The sequence below is a fragment of the Thamnophis sirtalis genome, unplaced genomic scaffold, assembly GCF_051295495.1.
Source record: "Thamnophis sirtalis isolate CommonGarterSnake01/CBP01778 unplaced genomic scaffold, rThaSir2_p1.2 scaffold_13, whole genome shotgun sequence".
NCBI classification, from domain to species: Eukaryota; Metazoa; Chordata; class Lepidosauria; order Squamata; family Natricidae; genus Thamnophis; species Thamnophis sirtalis.
In genome coordinates this window covers 37,638,208-37,655,486 of record NW_028261393.1, presented here as the reverse complement: position 1 = coordinate 37,655,486, position 17,279 = coordinate 37,638,208, and the positions used below count along the sequence as shown (strand labels likewise).

Here is a 17,279-nt window from a genome sequence, read left to right as displayed (position 1 = left end):
CTTGGTGATGAGAGCATTTCCCCTCACAAGATTGTTGTGGGGGGAAATGGGAGGAAAGAGGACTATCTAGGCCACCTTGAACTCCTAAATGAAAGGCAGAATGTAACTCTAACAAGTACCAGGCAAACAAACAGATCCGATACAGCCTCTGATCTTGCCACCTACCTCCAATTGCTGGTTGCTCATCGTAGACAAGGCCGCCAAGTTGAAAGGCATATACGGAGACTGAGTTGTGAAATTTTGCTGGAACATGTTTTGCCCCGCTGGCATGTTGATGCGCATTGTCAGACCCTAAAAAAACCAGAATGGCACTTTTGACTATTCACGCTGAAAGTTTGGCTACTGAGAAATAATAAGTACAGTTTAACTGTCAAAGTGATAATAGGGACTGGCACAAGAGAGTGGAATTTGGTAATTTTATTTTGCCAGAAAATATGTGTGCCTAGCCTAAATTCAGCTGATGAAAGTGGTATATAGTTAGCATGGATTATCCAAGCTTTGGAAGTTTAAAAAAAGTATAAGCAACATTTCATTAATAAAGAGAACCGATTTCTCCAGCTCAAAGGAACTCCTAGATCATCATAAACGAAGAAAAACACTGTTCCTCTTGATCTGGAGGAATTATACACCAAACAGGTCTCTACCCTAATTTGCAAAACAAAAATGCTAATAGAATCAAAACAAAACAAAGGACACAAAATATATAGTTGGCTTAAACATCACTCTGCAGTTTTTAAAGGCCACTTCCTGAAGCTTCCATTGCAACTATAAGCTGGCACTGATGTTCTGCAATGATACCTAACAGCATCAAAGCACTGAGAAAGAAGCCAACAAAACAGCATGAATTAATAAAATATAGGAAAGTCTGTCCAGGGCCCAATTCCAACCTGTAGAGGTATTTGCAACTGAAATGAGGAAACTCGAATGGCCTAAAAAGACCTACGCTCAAGTCCAGGAGTGCAGTTGTCCACAGCTGAATAGCTCAAGGGGGTTCCTGAGATCCAAACCAAAACTGAAGGGATTCTGGGATCCCCAGAACAGTCGGATGAATAGAAGAGACCAGAACCTGCTGCAACACAGGAATGCAGCGGAAGGTCCTTATCTTAACAGCTGGAAGGGAGGGGGAAAGCAAGGCTGTCTCTGGAATGCCAGAATCCCTCCCAACCCAGGCCCATCTCAGAAGAACAGAATAACCAAGTTGGAAGGGATCCTGCAGACATTCTAGCCTGAATCTCTAACCTAGAAATGATCTCAAGCAGGAGACCATTTCAGACAAATGTTTCCCAATCTCTTTTGGAAAAGGGGGGGGGGGACTGTAGACATCTTATAGACTATGAGAAAAATGCTTTAATTTTATTTTTTGCCTGTGAAAACAGAATAAATGACTTGAGTTGGTCTTGAGATCCTACAGTAGATGACTATTCATGCTAGAAGTAATGCTTCTCTCTTTAGACAACTGAACAGACAAGGATCTATGGCTTTCAAGAAGTTGTAGAACTGCAATGCTCACAATTTTTCATGATGAGGGGGAGATGCTGTCCTAAGCCATTTTTTAGACAGGTCTTAGAGGTTCCTATCTCTGATGTAGAATACAGGCTTGGTTGTTTTGAAGTATACTGCCTAGTATTTTTGTAATGGTTTAATTCAACCTACCTTCTTTTCAGCTTCATATTCAGCCCAAGCTGCCTTCCTTTCTTCTTCAGTCAATTCTTCTTCCTCTTTGTGGTCCAGAAGGGAATCATGCTCATGATAACCCACTATATGTTCTTTCTGAATCTGTAACAATTCAGCTAGAATTGTGTCCTGGTAGAAAACAGTAGAACATAGTTGTGTGCCTTGTGTGCCACAGTTGTTACAGTTAAAAAGAAAAGTCGTTTGCCTTAGCAAAGTTCTAGAAGCGGGTATAGTAATAACTGACAAATGTTTTAAATTTAATAGGTCATTCAATCCTGTTTGCAAAAATGATTTCAAACCAGAATTGATGATTATGTAGTTCTGAGGCTGAATAAACTGTGCCATTTGCACTTCCAAAAATGAACCCACAGCATTTTACATGTAGAAATACTTTTTAAAATGTCGAAGTAGTAAGTACTTTTGCTCCTTAAAATTCTATATTTTCTCACTTATTCAATCTTCGATAAGAAATCAGGGTGAAAGTCCCCACAGCAATATGGCTCCCAGAGTGACTTTGGATTTCTCATCAATGTTCAGTTCCAAGTACCTTACCTCAGTGTTTCAAAGATAACAGTGAATAGTTGTATGTTTACGTTTGTGTATGTGTGTGTAAAATATTCTAACTTGTGAAGTGAGGTATGAGCAGCAAATTAAAAAAAAAGTTTCTAAAGAATTCTAAAGAATCTCAAACACAAGCCCAGAAACATTAACACAGAGAGACAGAAAACAGGTAACAGATCCAAAGTTATCGCATTTTTCGCACTACAAGACACACTCCCCACACCAAAAAAAAAAAAAAAAACTGGGTGGAAATGTCTGTGCATCTTATAGAGCAAATATTGTGGCGGCGGCATTCATCACCGCCGCCTGTCACTGCTACTGCCCTTTGCCGGCTATCACCAGCAATGACAAATGGCAGTGATGGCGATTGTCAGCATTGGTGATTGGCAGTGTTGGTGATTGGCAGTAATCCCAGCCAACTAGAACATGCTAGTTATGAATTGTGGAGGTTGCATTCTGGACCAATACACCTGGAGGGTATAGGCAATATAAGGAGGTAAACTGGGATATCTAAGAGGGGGAGACAGCTAGTAAAACCGAATTTGAGAATACGCCAACTGAAAAAACAGCCAGATCCAAAAGCTTAGTTAACATACGTAGTAAGATCTTGTTCATACTTTGTACAACAAAATTTAACTGACTGCAGAATTCTTAAGATACACATGTACATTAGTTCCTATGGAAACAATACTGTTGAGCACAGTGCAATTTAATCCATGCACATCATGCCAATGTAGTCATCAAAATGTGGTTTAGATTATAGTTAACTGGTAGCTCTGTATTGCTTTGTCTGAAATGTGATTTCTATTCAGTATACAGAATAGGCAGAAAGGTAAAATTTCTACTTCCATGAAATCTTTGTCCAGTACTCTCATGCAGTTAAAAGTATATATTTCTAGTTGGAGATGTGAAGATCTATTTCAAAAACAATTTTGAACAAAACACAGCTAAACAGAGATATCAGGAACTGACTATTATATGATCATATAAACTGTCTCCTAAAATAATCTTTCTAATAATATTATGCCCCCCAAAATTGAAAATGGATACCAATTGTCTAGAAAAGTCACAAAGAATGAATGTTTCTACAGTAATAAGTGAGGCTTTGTAAAAATCAAATTAGGACACAACAGCTGATAGTTTTTGGGTAGTTGCTTTTTCTTTTCAGAGGTTTCCTATGCACAGAGATGCATACAACTGTTGCAACATCCCCATGGTCACAGTCAACATTCAGACGCTTGGCAATTGACACGGTTGCAGTGCCCCGGGGTCATGAGATCACCTTTTGCAACTTTCAGACAAGCAAAATCAATGGGGAAGCCAGATTCACTTAACAACCATGTTCCCAACTTAACAAATGAGGTAATTCACTTAACAACTGTGACTAGAAAAGTCATAAAATGGGGCAAAACTCACTTAACTGTCTCACTTAGCAATTTTGGGCTCAGTTGTGATCCTAAGTTGAGGACTGTCTGTATTCCTATGCATCTCATGCCATTATCTTTACTTTTTAATTTTTTCTCTAAAAAAAAATTAGGACTGAAACATAAGCATTTATGAAGCCTGAATAGGTATTACCCCACCTTTGTACGAGGGGCTGCTGGGAGCGAGGAGCAGTGCAATGGTTCCCATTCCCAGCCATCCTTGGAGCGGGGAAAATTCTGCAGGAAAGCAGGGTCAAGGGAAAGATGGTTTCCCTCTTCATGTGGGCAATCCCGATAATGGCAAAAAGAAACTGTTCCCTCTGGCTGATCAGAGGGATGGCATATAGCATGATTAGTTTATGGCAACTGGAAACAGGCAATGACTTTTTGTCAACCCAGTGATCAGCTGGTTGACAAAGATGATTCTAAAGGTTGGGCAAAAAGCAACAACAGTCTAAACTGCCTTAAGCAAGCACTCCTTTCAATACAGACTCTCAGAATAAAGATAAATAGCAGCATGGTGAAAGTCTAGAACAGTATTATATTTTCACATAGCAATAGCACTTATATACCACTTCATAGTGCTTTTACAGCCCTCTCTAAGCAGTTTACAGACTCAGCATATTGCCCCCAACAATTTGGGCCCTCATTTTACGCACCTTGGAAGGATGGAGTCCACCTTGAGCCAGTAAGATTTGAACTGCCGAACTGCAGCTAGCAGTCAGCTGAAGTAGCCTACAGTGCTGCACTCTAACCACTGCGCCACATCGACTTGAGCCAACTTTTTGTACAAAGCAAAAAAAAAACAATCCTCTGCATCAATATAAGGAAGATGAGTTATTAACCAGAACTTTGTCACCAGAAGTGACCAAGACAGCAGGATCTTCAATGACAACAAAGAGAAAATACTATTCTTGGGTTTGCAAATTTGGCCACCATAGCTAACTGGCTGTGGTCAGTAATGAACTAAAAGAGTAGAGAGCCCTCCTGGCTGTTTTTGTTTTATTTTTCCAGCAAGGACAGAAGGTTTAAATATTTTGCAACTACAGATGCTAACCGCATAGAGGAGCTTACTTTGGGTAACATGGGCGTGTCTCTTTTCTTCTTCTTTTCTGAACTGGGATCATCCAGTAAGTCTGGTTCAAAGGTGTAGAGTTCTGTGAGTTCATTCATGGTAAAATGGCGTTCAACCTGTTGCTGATCAACCACTCGGAAAGACAGTGATTGTTTTGTTACCTGTCTATCATAGATCTTGTCTTCCATCGTTCCCTTTAAAAGAAAAAAAAAACATTAATACTGGCCATGGTATTGGTGTTGTATATATTGTAGTTGTTCCGATTAGATGATTAGCCTGTTCTTCAGGTGAGTGTGCTTTTAATGGCGGGTAGAAAGTTTCTACAAGTTCAGGATGCCAATTTCACGGATGGTGGCAGTTAACAAGAATTAGGCAAATGATATTATCATTTTCAGAAAACTAAAAGCATAAATTTACCTTGAAACAGCACATAGCCAAAATCTAGAGGATACCCGAAGCCTTGGTTTTGCCCTTTGAATCAACTCAGCCCCTCAAATTGACAAACTAGAATCTATTCCCTGACATGTCGTTAGCAAACATCCTTTGGCTACCAAGAAATGGAACTTATGACAATTTCAAAACTGTAGATGCTCCTCTTTAATCTTTGACAGGCTCTGAAAACATGCTAAAATCAATACAAATCCCTTCTGCAGCAAAGAACCGGCAACTGAGGGCTTCCATTCCTCCTCCCACAGGAAAACCACCCACAGCAGAGGCCCCCAATCCACAGCTGATTCAGAACCAGGGAGGAGAAGCAGCAGGCGAGTGCAAGTGCATGCAGCATGAGACCATGCCCTCCCCCACTCCGCCTTCTCCCCGTCTGCAAAGCCGGGAAGGTTGGGGACTGCCCACCTACAGAACAGCTCCTCAGCCCCACTCTACAAGGGGTGGTCACAGTATTCCATCTTTCAAAGTACAACATGATTGTACTTTATACCATTTGAAATCTTTCAGAATGGGACAGTGTCCCACTAGATCAGGCCTAAGGATCTGTGGTCCAGCATCCTCTCTCAGTACGCTCTCTATCAGTGTACTGTGTTTCTCAACCTTAGTGATTTTACAATGTGTGGGCTTCAATGTTCAAAATTCCTCAGCCAGGAGGCTTATTTAGATTCTTATTTAAAAACTAAAACTTATCGGGGCACCCAAGAGAAATTGTCTTACTTTTTGAACCACACTCTTTATTTCAAAGGCCATTTCAAAGAGGACAGATTATTTAGATCAGATTGGGGTTAACTATATGGAGTGACAACCTATTGCAAACATATCCTATTGTTTTCTTTCTACCTATTTGTATGTTTTTATTAGTTTTATACTTCTGATATGTTTGGATGACCAAATAGCATTTCTATTCTATTCAACAGAGAAATATATAGCATCTAAGACTGTTTGAAAATGTACCTGAATGAGATTTAAAAATAAAGTTTATGTTGTTTGAAAAATAAATTTAATTAAGCTACAATGAAATTAATAAATATGACAATACATTAGACAAGTGTCACCTTTGTGGTCTGTTCTGTAGAATGCTAAACATTTGAACTACAAGAGGTTGTGTAATCAATGGTGTGAAATATACTTGAAAAATCAGAGTTCCATTATGTGGAAAAGATTCTGTTCTGACTTACCTGAGCTAAAAATCGGTAAACATATACTGGTTTATTTTGCCCAAAACGATACACTCTGAAGATACTCTGAATGTCGTAAGATGGGTTCCAAGAAGCATCAAAAATAATGACTCTATTTGCTGCTACTAGGTTTATCCCAAGGGATCCTGCTTTAGTAGAAATAATAAACAAACGGCCTCTGCAAAAAATATAAAATAAAGAGTAAAATAAGGTTTATTCCACTTTGTACTCAAATTAAATAAAAATATAGTCTGCCAAAAAAATCCAGAGAAGCATACTGAATATTCTTTAAATTTGGTGAAAAAGGAAAAGACAATGCTTTTAACAGTATAAAATAAAATTCTGAGGATCTTGTTATATCATAGGATGGATGTACTAATTAAACTACACATTCCATTTGGGCATATTTAATCTTAAGAAGAGAATATGAAGTAGTGTAAAACATTTTGAGCATGACATTCCATATTATGTTCCTTTTCCAGTGTAAAATTGTATGCCAAATGAAAACAGGATATTTACACATCTGAGCTCGCATCACAGCTGTTATCAGTTGGAGATCCTTTCAAAATGCTCAGCACAACCACTTTTGTACACAAAACATCACTTTTGAACTTTGCCAAATGCCACCCTTGCAATACTTTGAAACAAAACATTCAGCACACTCCTAATATTAAGAATAGGAAGAAAGAAACATTCAATTATCTCAAAAGTATGTAAACTTGTTTCTTAAAAACCATTGGGCAGTTCCCACAATTTACCAAACTGCATTTTTGAAAAGTGAGATGGGAAAGCAGAATGAGAAAAATCTTACCCATTTTGTTTAATTTCAATCACCTTTAAATGTAAATGAAATGAACTAAAATCTGGGCTTCTATATGAGGCATGTTTTACCTAAATATTATAACTGTTATTAAGGAGATAATAAATTCCACTAGCACAAAACAGCACTCAGATCATTTGCATGCTCTTTCCCAGTTCTAGCGATCTGCCCTGCATTTCTTCACCTTAAGAATTTACATTCCAAAATTGGATGGGGAAAAAGTTCACTCCAAAAGTGTCAATAAAAACTATGTAAAAGTTTTCTGCAGTAGAAAATAGATGATATGTTCTTATTTATTCAATTCAGAAAATTTGTAATGCTATACAACATGGGTCAGAAATTAGAAATATGCATGTCAAAGAAGAGGACAGATAGCAAGGCGAACTCTATAACAATCAAACTCTTATCAGAAAATGACTCTGGAATGAAAGGAAAGCTTAGCAGCAAATGCCTTTCTTCTCATCGGGTGTGAGAGCAGGCCCCAAGGCAAGTGTGGAGGAGGGACAGACAAGTATTGGCTGAGCTAAATGGGAATTTCATTTAGAGTAGTCCATAATGCATCTGGAGAGGAATCTTAAATTTCTAAGCCAGACAACAACGTCCGCTTAAAGCAAGTTTTCCCAACCTTGGAAACATTGCTTACGTGAACTTCCATTCCCAAAATTCCACAGCCACAATGACTACTGACGAAAATTCTGGGATTGGAAGTCCACACATCTGGAAATGGCCAAGGTTGGGAAATCCTGGCTTAGAAATTCACCACACTGTGAATTTGAGCCCAAGAAGAAAATTGCCTGTTTCTGCATCAACTCCTTCTCCAGTTATATTGGGTGGGCATTGTCTCTTGACATACCCTTAGGAGGTTTTGTTCCATATTAAGCAGCAAACCTGCCTTGCATTCTCTCCTTTCACCTTTAACAAGTGACTCCTTAAGTCTTTCTCACTTTCAGCCATTAGAGGTATCATCAGCATCTGAGGCAGCAATTTTAACTCCATTTCCTCTTTTTTCTAATCCAGCCTGATATAGTCTGCATGTAGATTAAGCATATTATACATTAAGGGCTACCCACAATTTATTGTGATGTGTACAATCAAAAGTTGTTGTATAATCAATGAAGTAAAAATAGGTAGCTCTTTGGAATTCCCTTTCTGTTTCCATCATCCACTGGATGTTAGGAATATGATACTGAATGCCCTGTTTCTTCTGAACCAACATGCACCGTATAATTGGCAGTTCTTGTTACAAAGATTGTTGGAATCTAGCATTAACTTATTGGCACACGAGATAAGGCGGTTGGTTAATGTTTTAAACATTATTTAGCAATGCTTTTTTGGGATATAGATTGATGCTTTCTGATCTCTTGCCCACTGTGGTGTTCTTCATAGATGCATTTCAAGTTGCATGGAGCATTTAATAGCATAATTTTATATTATTTTAAACAGTTCTGCTGCTAAGTCCTGCAGCTTTTCCATTAACAATGTTTTCTAATTTCATATTCCAGCATATATGGCTCTGATTCAGGGGTCAAATTGAGCATCATTCTAACATATTTGGGCTGTATATAAGGACAGGCTTTAACACCTTCTGTTAATAATAATAATAATAATAATAATAATAATAATAATAATAATAATAATAATAATAATAATAGGTATGGCATTTCTTCTGTGATTTTTCCAATGATTGGAAAAAGAAGCAATTGTTTAGACTGGCCCCAAAATCACAAGCTACTAGCCTACAGACAAGGCTCCCTTCCACACACTTTCATTCTTACCTGACATTGGTTACATCATTAAAATCTTCAGCCCACTTTTTTCTTGACTGAGCAGTAGTAGAACCATCCAAACGATAATAATCAATATTTCTGAACCATTTCCCTTCACCTAGGAGTTTTAAAAACACGGGGTTAAGTGTATTGTGCAAGTAGGCAAGGGTCCATCATCATCTGACAATTTCCATTTCTTTTTAAAATATTACTTACAAAGTATATTTAAAAATATTTAAAAATGAAATTCATGAAAGTTCAAGAAATCTTCTAACTTTTAACTGAATCTGTCTGAAAGGATGTCACTGGACTCCTTCTAATTATTAGATTTGACACAGTGGAGACATCTAGCAGACTTTTCCCAGGTATCCATTTCTGCTTCATGCACTCAAGAAATATATAAATGGTATGTTGTTTTCTCAGCGAAAAACTATATTCTTGCTTTAAAATAGTATTGCTTTTTTTCTGTCCCCTTAACTCCAAATACCTATGAAATACAGAAATAGAGGAGGAACTAGTCCTTATTTAAGGCTCAAAAGCATGCTTTATCGTTCTTATAATAAAGTAAAGGTTAACATAATTTTTGTCATAGGCTAAAATTATTGAACTGAAATGTAACTTACAGAATGTGATGTTCTCAACTTCAATTCTGACACAATTAATTTAATAGCTTAATTTAAACAATTTACATTACAACTTAAGCAACTTAGTTTTGAAGGATTTCAAATAAAATACTAGTTAAGTATAAATTTTGCAGAATAAACTAGACATATCTTTAAAGATGGGTGGGTGGAGGGAGAGAGAGATGGATACTTGTTAACTGTATTTTATCACTAGGATTTTTTATTCCTGGAAATTGTTTTCTGGTTTTTGTACTGATTGATCTGTCCCCTGGAAATTATATTTTCTAAATAAATTTTAAAATTGGATACTTAATCACTGTAAACAATATTTATAACAGCTAATTACTCTACTTTTTAAAAATCTTGCTTGTTACAGTCTCTGTAAGTGGCAAGAAAGACTTTAAAATATGGATGATGAGGCAAAATCTATTTTTAACAACTTTGCTTTCAAAATAAAGCAACGTAGCTATCCCTAGAAGTAGAGGATTTGTGTTGTTATTTCAGGGAGTCTTGAATGCTATCATTTTTCAAGAAAACAAAAGGCCTCCCCACCCCACAAGATGGAGAACCATTTAAACCAGAGCTATTAATCAGACAAATGAATCCCATGGTTAGATTCGATCAGTGTTTCTCAACCTTCTCAGTTGGCTGGGGAATTCTGGGAGTTGAGTCCACCCATCTTAAATTGAGAGACACTGAATTAGATTCTTCCTGAATTGAGGGACTTAAGCCGTGGGTTTAGAGAAACCTCACATTTTTCTCCCAAATAAGAAAATCACTACTGATCTGTGAAGAATATGGATACAAGGAGGGACTTTCAAAAAAGCACTTCCTGCTCTGAACACAGTAGGATAGGCAATTCCTTATCTCTGCCTCCGAAAAAGAAGAATGAATGGACTTGATGAAAGGACAAATAATATTTGAAGGAAAAATTGAAGATATCAATGAAGAAAAAGGAAGATAGCGAGAGCCTCACAATGCTTTTCTCCCAGCTCGTGATGGGCGAAAGAGCCAGAGAAACAGGTTTCAACTGGGAGATAAGGGCCTTGAAGACACCACTGCTCATAAAGCTCTTTTATTTAACATGCCAGCTCAGAGAATTTTTTTCCTCTCCCACCCCCTACTTTTTTTAACTTCAAAGGGAGGCACTCTTCCACATTTCTGCTGGCTGGTGTCTGTGTGTTTTGGGTTTTTTGTTTGTAAAGTTCATCATAAGCTCATCAGGCAGGTAAAATGATCCATCTATATACAGTTGGGCAAAAAGAACTCAAATGCACAAGTGCTCTCCAAAATTCTAAAAGCTGCAGAAAGCCAAGGATGGCAGGAAAAAAATATATCAAAAGTCTAAATTTTAAGCCTGAGACCACAGTGGTGAGATTTGCAGAGTCTGCACCAAAGAGGAAGACTTCTGGCTGAACGGTTTCAGCAGCAGTTGCTGCCCTTGCAGATCTCACTTTAGTCACAAAGGACCACGGAATACTGGCTGCCTCTGTCTCCTTGCACAGAAAGGCACTTCCACAAAGCAAGAGTAACCTTACCCACATAGGAAAGGGGGGAAAAACCAATCTCAGAAGACAGGTAAAGGGGCAAAGCACAAGGTTGCAAGGCTCTGTGTTATGCTGCATTATGAAGGGAATATATAAAAATAAGGAATGTGGGTGTGGAAAATTCCCAGATCTCAGATCTTTGCTTACTTACCTTTATATATTATTGGCTTTTTCTTCCCTTCTTCGTCTTCTTCTTCTTTGTCCCGGTTTGCTAACTCCAGAAAATCTTCTATCAAGTCAAGGGATATTAGAGATTGGCTGAAGACTAAGCTGAAAATGGGAATTGACAAAAGAGTTGTCAGTTTCCACACCTGTAATTAGCATTCTGATGTCTTGTGCTTGGTGCCATCAATGCTGTTTACAAATGGAAGGGGACATTAAAAAGTGTGTTTTGCTGATCAGTGCAGGCAGAATGTGGATGGCAATTTTACAGGGGAAAACCCATGGCATTGTTGAAGTTTTCCCAGTTTGGGGTTCTGGACTGCAGATGTTCCATCACTTAAGAGGGGAATTTCATGAGTTCAGGAATTGCAAGCTAACTGTTGCACTCATGTTACCTAGTAGAGCAATGAAACATCTGCAACACAAAACCAAACCCTCACGACTCCAACCACAAAACATACTAACCCTGAGCTGCACTTATTTGCTTCCACTGCAAAAAAGAATATAGGCATGGAAAGTACACGGATTGTTTTTGACTTGCCATTTAGCAAGTCATTTAGCAAAAGTTTAAAGTTACAACAAAAAACCCCGCCTCCCAAGTTCCGACGGACTTCCCCTGGGGTCACATGATGGCATTTGAGTCGCGCAACAACCAGTCCAAATTTATGGCTGCTTGCCGCATCCTGTGGTCGCATGAACATGAAAACAGAAAAAAATAGTTATTTAATATCTTCTTTAAAACTACCCCTTGCTGCCAATGGGTTTGCTTAATAACAACCACCCTCTTCGCTTAATGACCATCATAAAAAAGTTGTAAAATTGGACATGATCACATGGTCCTTTGTATGCTGAACAACCGGCACAACTTATGACTGTAATTTTGGGCTCAATCATGGTCATTACACCTGTATTGCAACCCAAAAATGGAATATATATATATATATTTTAATCACCAAGAATCGCTTACACTTTATCACCAAGTTCTTCGGCCATGCGCAGGATTTCAAAGAGGAGCATCATCTTCCCTGAATGCTCCAGCACTTCCGCATCAGCATCAACCACAAAATCCTTATACCAATCAGGGGCGGGGCTGCCAGGATTGGAGGAAGTACTTTTACCTTAGAGAAGTGAAAGGGAGGGGGGGGGGGATAATGTCACTTAAAAAGGCAAAGCATGGGCTCTTCTCCAAGTAGTCAAACAAGCCATAATACCAGTTTCTTAGCTAAACTTTCACTTTGATTATAGTATTATAGCATTATATCCCAGGAGTTTTAGTATAGCCTTTATTTTCATTGTACAAAATAAATAAAATGAAATTGGTTAGGTTTAGGGAGAGAAGGGGAATGCACTGCTTCCTCACCAGGGAAGGGGCAGCTAAACAGCTAAAACAGGGGTCCCCAAACTTGGCAATTTTAAGACTTGTGGATTTCAATTCCCAGCTATGCTGGCTGGAAAATTCTGGGAGTTGGAAGTCCACAAGTCTTAAAGTTGCCAAGTTTGAAGACCTCTAAGCTAAAATATATATTTGCAGTTTCTCTCTGTAATCTTACCACTGTATTTCTTTTCACTACATCGGTGTGACCACTGGACTGACAATCTGGTCTGGCCATTTGTGTCTAATTCAGAGTTAAGCCTTGACCTACTGTTCGACTGAGGTACCTATGATGATGAGGGGTGTTGTCTTCTAATGACCCCACCAAAAGCCAATTCTCTGAGTGATGGAAGGGTTTACTTGAATCTTATTGTGGTTTTTAAAGCATAAACTATGGAATTGTCCAATTTCTTAAGCATTTATAAATACTTTTAACTCCAACTGTGATTCATGTTATGTAGCTTAAACCTATCATTGGCTGTGACCATATATTATGTATCCATATTTAAACTTATTTAATGATTGAAATTCTCTATGCAATGATTATTAAAATGGGATACAATGTGACTTTAATGAGCTAACCAGGGTAAACAAATAATTCTGTAGCCAAATTATTAAGACATTTGTTTAGAAAATGAAAACAAAAAGTTCTTAGCTAGAATCCTGGTACTAAAGACTATCAAATAGCTATAAATAGTAAATTTTTATACCACAGTTAATATAATATCTAACTTGGCTCAGCTGGGTTTCAACAAAATGGTATATTATCCGAAATTTACATTTCCAGGAAATACCTTGAATATATATCAAGCTTATTTTGCTTCATTTCTCATTGAATTGCATGAAGCATCACCATATCATTTACTGCAGTATAGTTGTTCATTAAATATAAGATTCCACAGAGTTGCAAATATTTAAGTATTACTTTGTAAGACTCTATATAAATGTATGCCATTTGTGCAATATATTTACCATTAGGTTAAATGGACAAAGATCCCTGATTTTAAATGAGACCTTTTCATTCTTCCTTCTTTTCCAAATATGCTCTATGCAAATGGGTCTTCTGGTCATTGGATAAACTGGAAGATCTCCTAGTGCTTTGAGGAAATGAAATATTCTAGTAGAACCAATGAGCAGAGATATCATTTGCATGAGGGAGCATTTAAGAAGGCATTTAAGGAAAGGAAAGGAGAAAACCTGAAGAAGGTTATACTTTTCCTTATTGTAGTGTATGAAGAAATTGTGCTACATACAGGCAAATTACCAATGTATTTTTTTGTCCTTCAGGCGCCCACATGGCATTTCTAGTACTGGAAAATGCTTACAGAATACTAGATGGGTCGTATACAAGAGCTCTACACATGCTTCAGGCCCTGGGCATGGTCGTGATGGCTTTCTTTCCTAAAACCAAAGGTGAAGGCTAGGGTATCCCACTACTGAACAGGAAGAAGACCCAGGTTGGAGAAGGCTGACATACATAAGAGAGTCTACAGTCTTACAACATTCTATTAGATTCCAATGTTATCTTCATTTATGTCACTTACATTCTTTAGACAGAATAAGTCTGTGGCTTTAATCTTCATTTCATTAGTGTATTATATAGAGAATGATTTATTTTAAATACAGAACAAACTTTCTTCCTTCTGGAACATCAATTTTACTATTAATCACAGCATTTATTTCCATGGGAATTTCTCCTTGTATTATTTTACAGGTGTTTCCACACACAAATTTGCTGAGTGCTGTATCCATTGGGGAAGTGGAACATTTAAACAAATGACCCATCACCTTTCAATAATATACCTCAGAAAAAGAAAATACTCATTTACATCTTTTTGCTTTAGTTACTGCTTCAGAGAAGAAAAGTTAAATAGAGGGGAGGTCACATTTTCATTTTTCTAGCACGAGCAAAGAAAACTGATAGTGCTGCTTTCAACTCTCTATCTAAAATTGTATTCAAAAAGCCGCATCAAGAGAAATTGTTTCAACGCAGGCAATTTACCAACTGCGGTTTCCAAGCTCCCTTCAAGGGTTCTTTCTTTGTGCCCAGCTACCAGAATGACTCGTGTCCAAATCAGTTTCTTACAATCTTCATGCCTCCAGTCCCTTAAAATCAGGTGGCACCTCAATCCTGAGCTTGTTGACAAATAACGATGCACTTTCACTACATTTCCTGTCATTTACCCTGATTTTTCTCTCGCTATCTTCATGCCTTTTAAGTCTGACACCACATTAACTTTGGGATATTAAATTCTGAGCTTTCAGAACAGTAGCAGTACACTTCCACTACTTCTCCTGTTATTTATCCCAATTTTGGGACTTCCTTCTAAGAAACATTACATTGGGCTGATTAAAAGTTATGTTTTATAAATTCACTGTTTTGATTTTTTTTTTAAAAAAAATGAAAACTACCTTTGGGATCTATTGCGGTTTAGAATATAGAAAAAATTAATAATAGAAGCCACATTTTCTTATCAAATATATTACAAGCAGTTCATTCTTGATTCTTTAAAGCATGGTGAAGCCTCCCCATTCTTTCCCAGAAAGATGTATTTAAACATTCATGTAAAGAGTTATTTACAGCAGAGGTGTCAAACTGGATTTCTTAGAGGGCCGGATCAGTTTTATAGTTCTACTCTGTGGGCCGGGGTGAGTGGGTGGCAGGACAGATGCCTCCTGCACCACCCTGCCAGCCAAATATGGGCACCAGGAGGGGGTCTCTGTGCGCAGCCCCCATTCCTCATTTTTACCCTCCATGGCCCATTTTTCAGCCCATTTTCCAGGCGGGTTTGGGGGGGCTTTTTCAGGCTGTTTTGGGGACCGTTTTCAGCTCACTTTTTGGGCCTTTTTTGGCCAGCAGAGTGCTGCAGAAGGCCATGGAGGGTGAAAATGGGGGAGGGGGGGCGCATGCAGTCCGTTTTAGCCACCAGAGGCACCACGGGCCAGTCCTTTGATATTTCCAGGCCAGCCCCTGGACACCCCTAGTCCAGGTTTGACACCCCTGGTCCAGAAGTGGTATGCTGCCGGTTCGTACTGGTTCAGGCAAACCGGTAATGGCGGCAGTGCAAGGCTCCACCCACCCACCCAAACGTCATCAAGGACCTTCTGCACATGCGCAAAAGGTTCTGTGCATACCCAGACACGCACACTCCCACTACCGCACCGGTAGTGAAGAAAACAGGATACCATCACTGCCAAGGGCTACAGTAATATATGGATTTCTTTATTAATCCATTACAGCAAAAACAAAATAAACTAAATCTCTGTTAGCAATTAGTGAAAATAAATTTGTAATCCCCACCTTTCCACCCCATCCACAAAACCCCTGAAATCTAACCTCAGCTCTCAAGGATCTGCAGTCCCCAGGTTAAGCACCCCACTAATAAACTTTGAGGGGCAGAAAAAGGAGTAAAATAGCACTGCTGGGGCATAAAACCATGATAAGCGCAGGGCAGTTGGAATGGTGGGCTTTGCTGCCCTTAAATGCCCACTACAAAAAGCCCTCCACATCCTTTAAAAATCTGACTTACCTTCCTCTGTCTTTAAAATGATGGGAGGATTGTTGATTGGCTCTTCTACCGTTCCTTCTCCACCTCCCCGAGATCTCGAATTCCACACTTTAATCACTTCTACATCATTGTCACTCCCACTCCCACTGGAATTACTGCCTTTCTTGGATTTCTTGCCCTTTGTTTTCTTCTTTCTAAAAATATATTTCAAGATGAAAACTCTTCAGTCACTCATTTTATTCCCAGCTGTTTTCACATGCAATTCCAACAATCAATGGATTGACCGTTTCAGAAGACCAACTCAACTTACTTAGTATCTTCCTCAGAGCTTAAGCTCATTGATGTTTCTTCAGAATCAGAAACTATGAAGTCATCAAGACTGTCTTCATCGAAATAACCCTGAAAGATCAGGCGTTTTTAGTAAGCACAGCCATCCTTTTTTCAAACTTTCAGAACACAAATTAAAGCACAGAAATAGAAAAACGTATGGAACCAGCTATCAAAAAATGAAACTTTCTAGAACGACCGATGGCTTACCTGAACGGTCCTTCTATGTGTGCTGCGAGGGGAATCCAAGCATGGGTTAACTTTGTCCATTAGCCTAGAGACTGAGTTATGTAAATTGGTGACCACGCCTCCTCTGACTGGATGGGTCAGTTTTGTACGAAGTCAGCCGGTAATGAAGTATAGCAATGTCAATGATGGCCGTAGCCCAAATAATTGGAACAGTCACGTTCAGAGTAAAGTCAAGTCAGGATTAAGTTAAGAACCAGTCATAAGTCAGAGTCACGAATAGCCCTGGCCAGCCGGAGCTGCGGGTGGGTTTGGAGTCCCCTCGCAACACACATAGAAGAACCGTTCAGGTAAGTCAACGGTCGTTCTCCTGTGTGCTGCTTGGGGAATCCAAGCATGGGACATGCCAAAGCAATTAAGAATCAGGGCGGGAGCTAGGCTGTCCAGGGTCCCCTGTAGAGGGAAGCACCCGTTGCAATACTCGCCGCCCAAAGGAAGCCTCAGCCGAGGCATACACGTCAACCTTGTAGTGTCGGATGAATGATGATGGCGATGACCAGGTAGCCGCTCTGCAGATCTCTTCCACCAAGGCTTGTGTGGCCCAGGCT

At 38.8% G+C, this 17,279-nt stretch overlaps 1 protein-coding gene across 1 annotated transcript in view; it reads right to left on the bottom strand.

Annotated features, from left to right (window-relative positions):
* ATRX (ATRX chromatin remodeler) overlaps positions 1 to 17,279 on the bottom strand; it is a 91,731-nt gene that overhangs the window by 3,403 nt on the left and 71,049 nt on the right. Inside the window, exons 24-32 of the mRNA XM_087728192.1 lie at positions 16,469 to 16,557; positions 16,180 to 16,352; positions 12,245 to 12,395; positions 11,267 to 11,385; positions 8,955 to 9,063; positions 6,360 to 6,537; positions 4,734 to 4,928; positions 1,654 to 1,803; positions 166 to 291 (exon numbers count right to left, since the gene is read on the bottom strand). Of these exons, the coding sequence (XP_087584318.1) occupies positions 166 to 291; positions 1,654 to 1,803; positions 4,734 to 4,928; positions 6,360 to 6,537; positions 8,955 to 9,063; positions 11,267 to 11,385; positions 12,245 to 12,395; positions 16,180 to 16,352; positions 16,469 to 16,557 (1,290 nt within the window). The remainder of the gene's footprint in view (positions 1 to 165; positions 292 to 1,653; positions 1,804 to 4,733; positions 4,929 to 6,359; positions 6,538 to 8,954; positions 9,064 to 11,266; positions 11,386 to 12,244; positions 12,396 to 16,179; positions 16,353 to 16,468; positions 16,558 to 17,279) is intronic.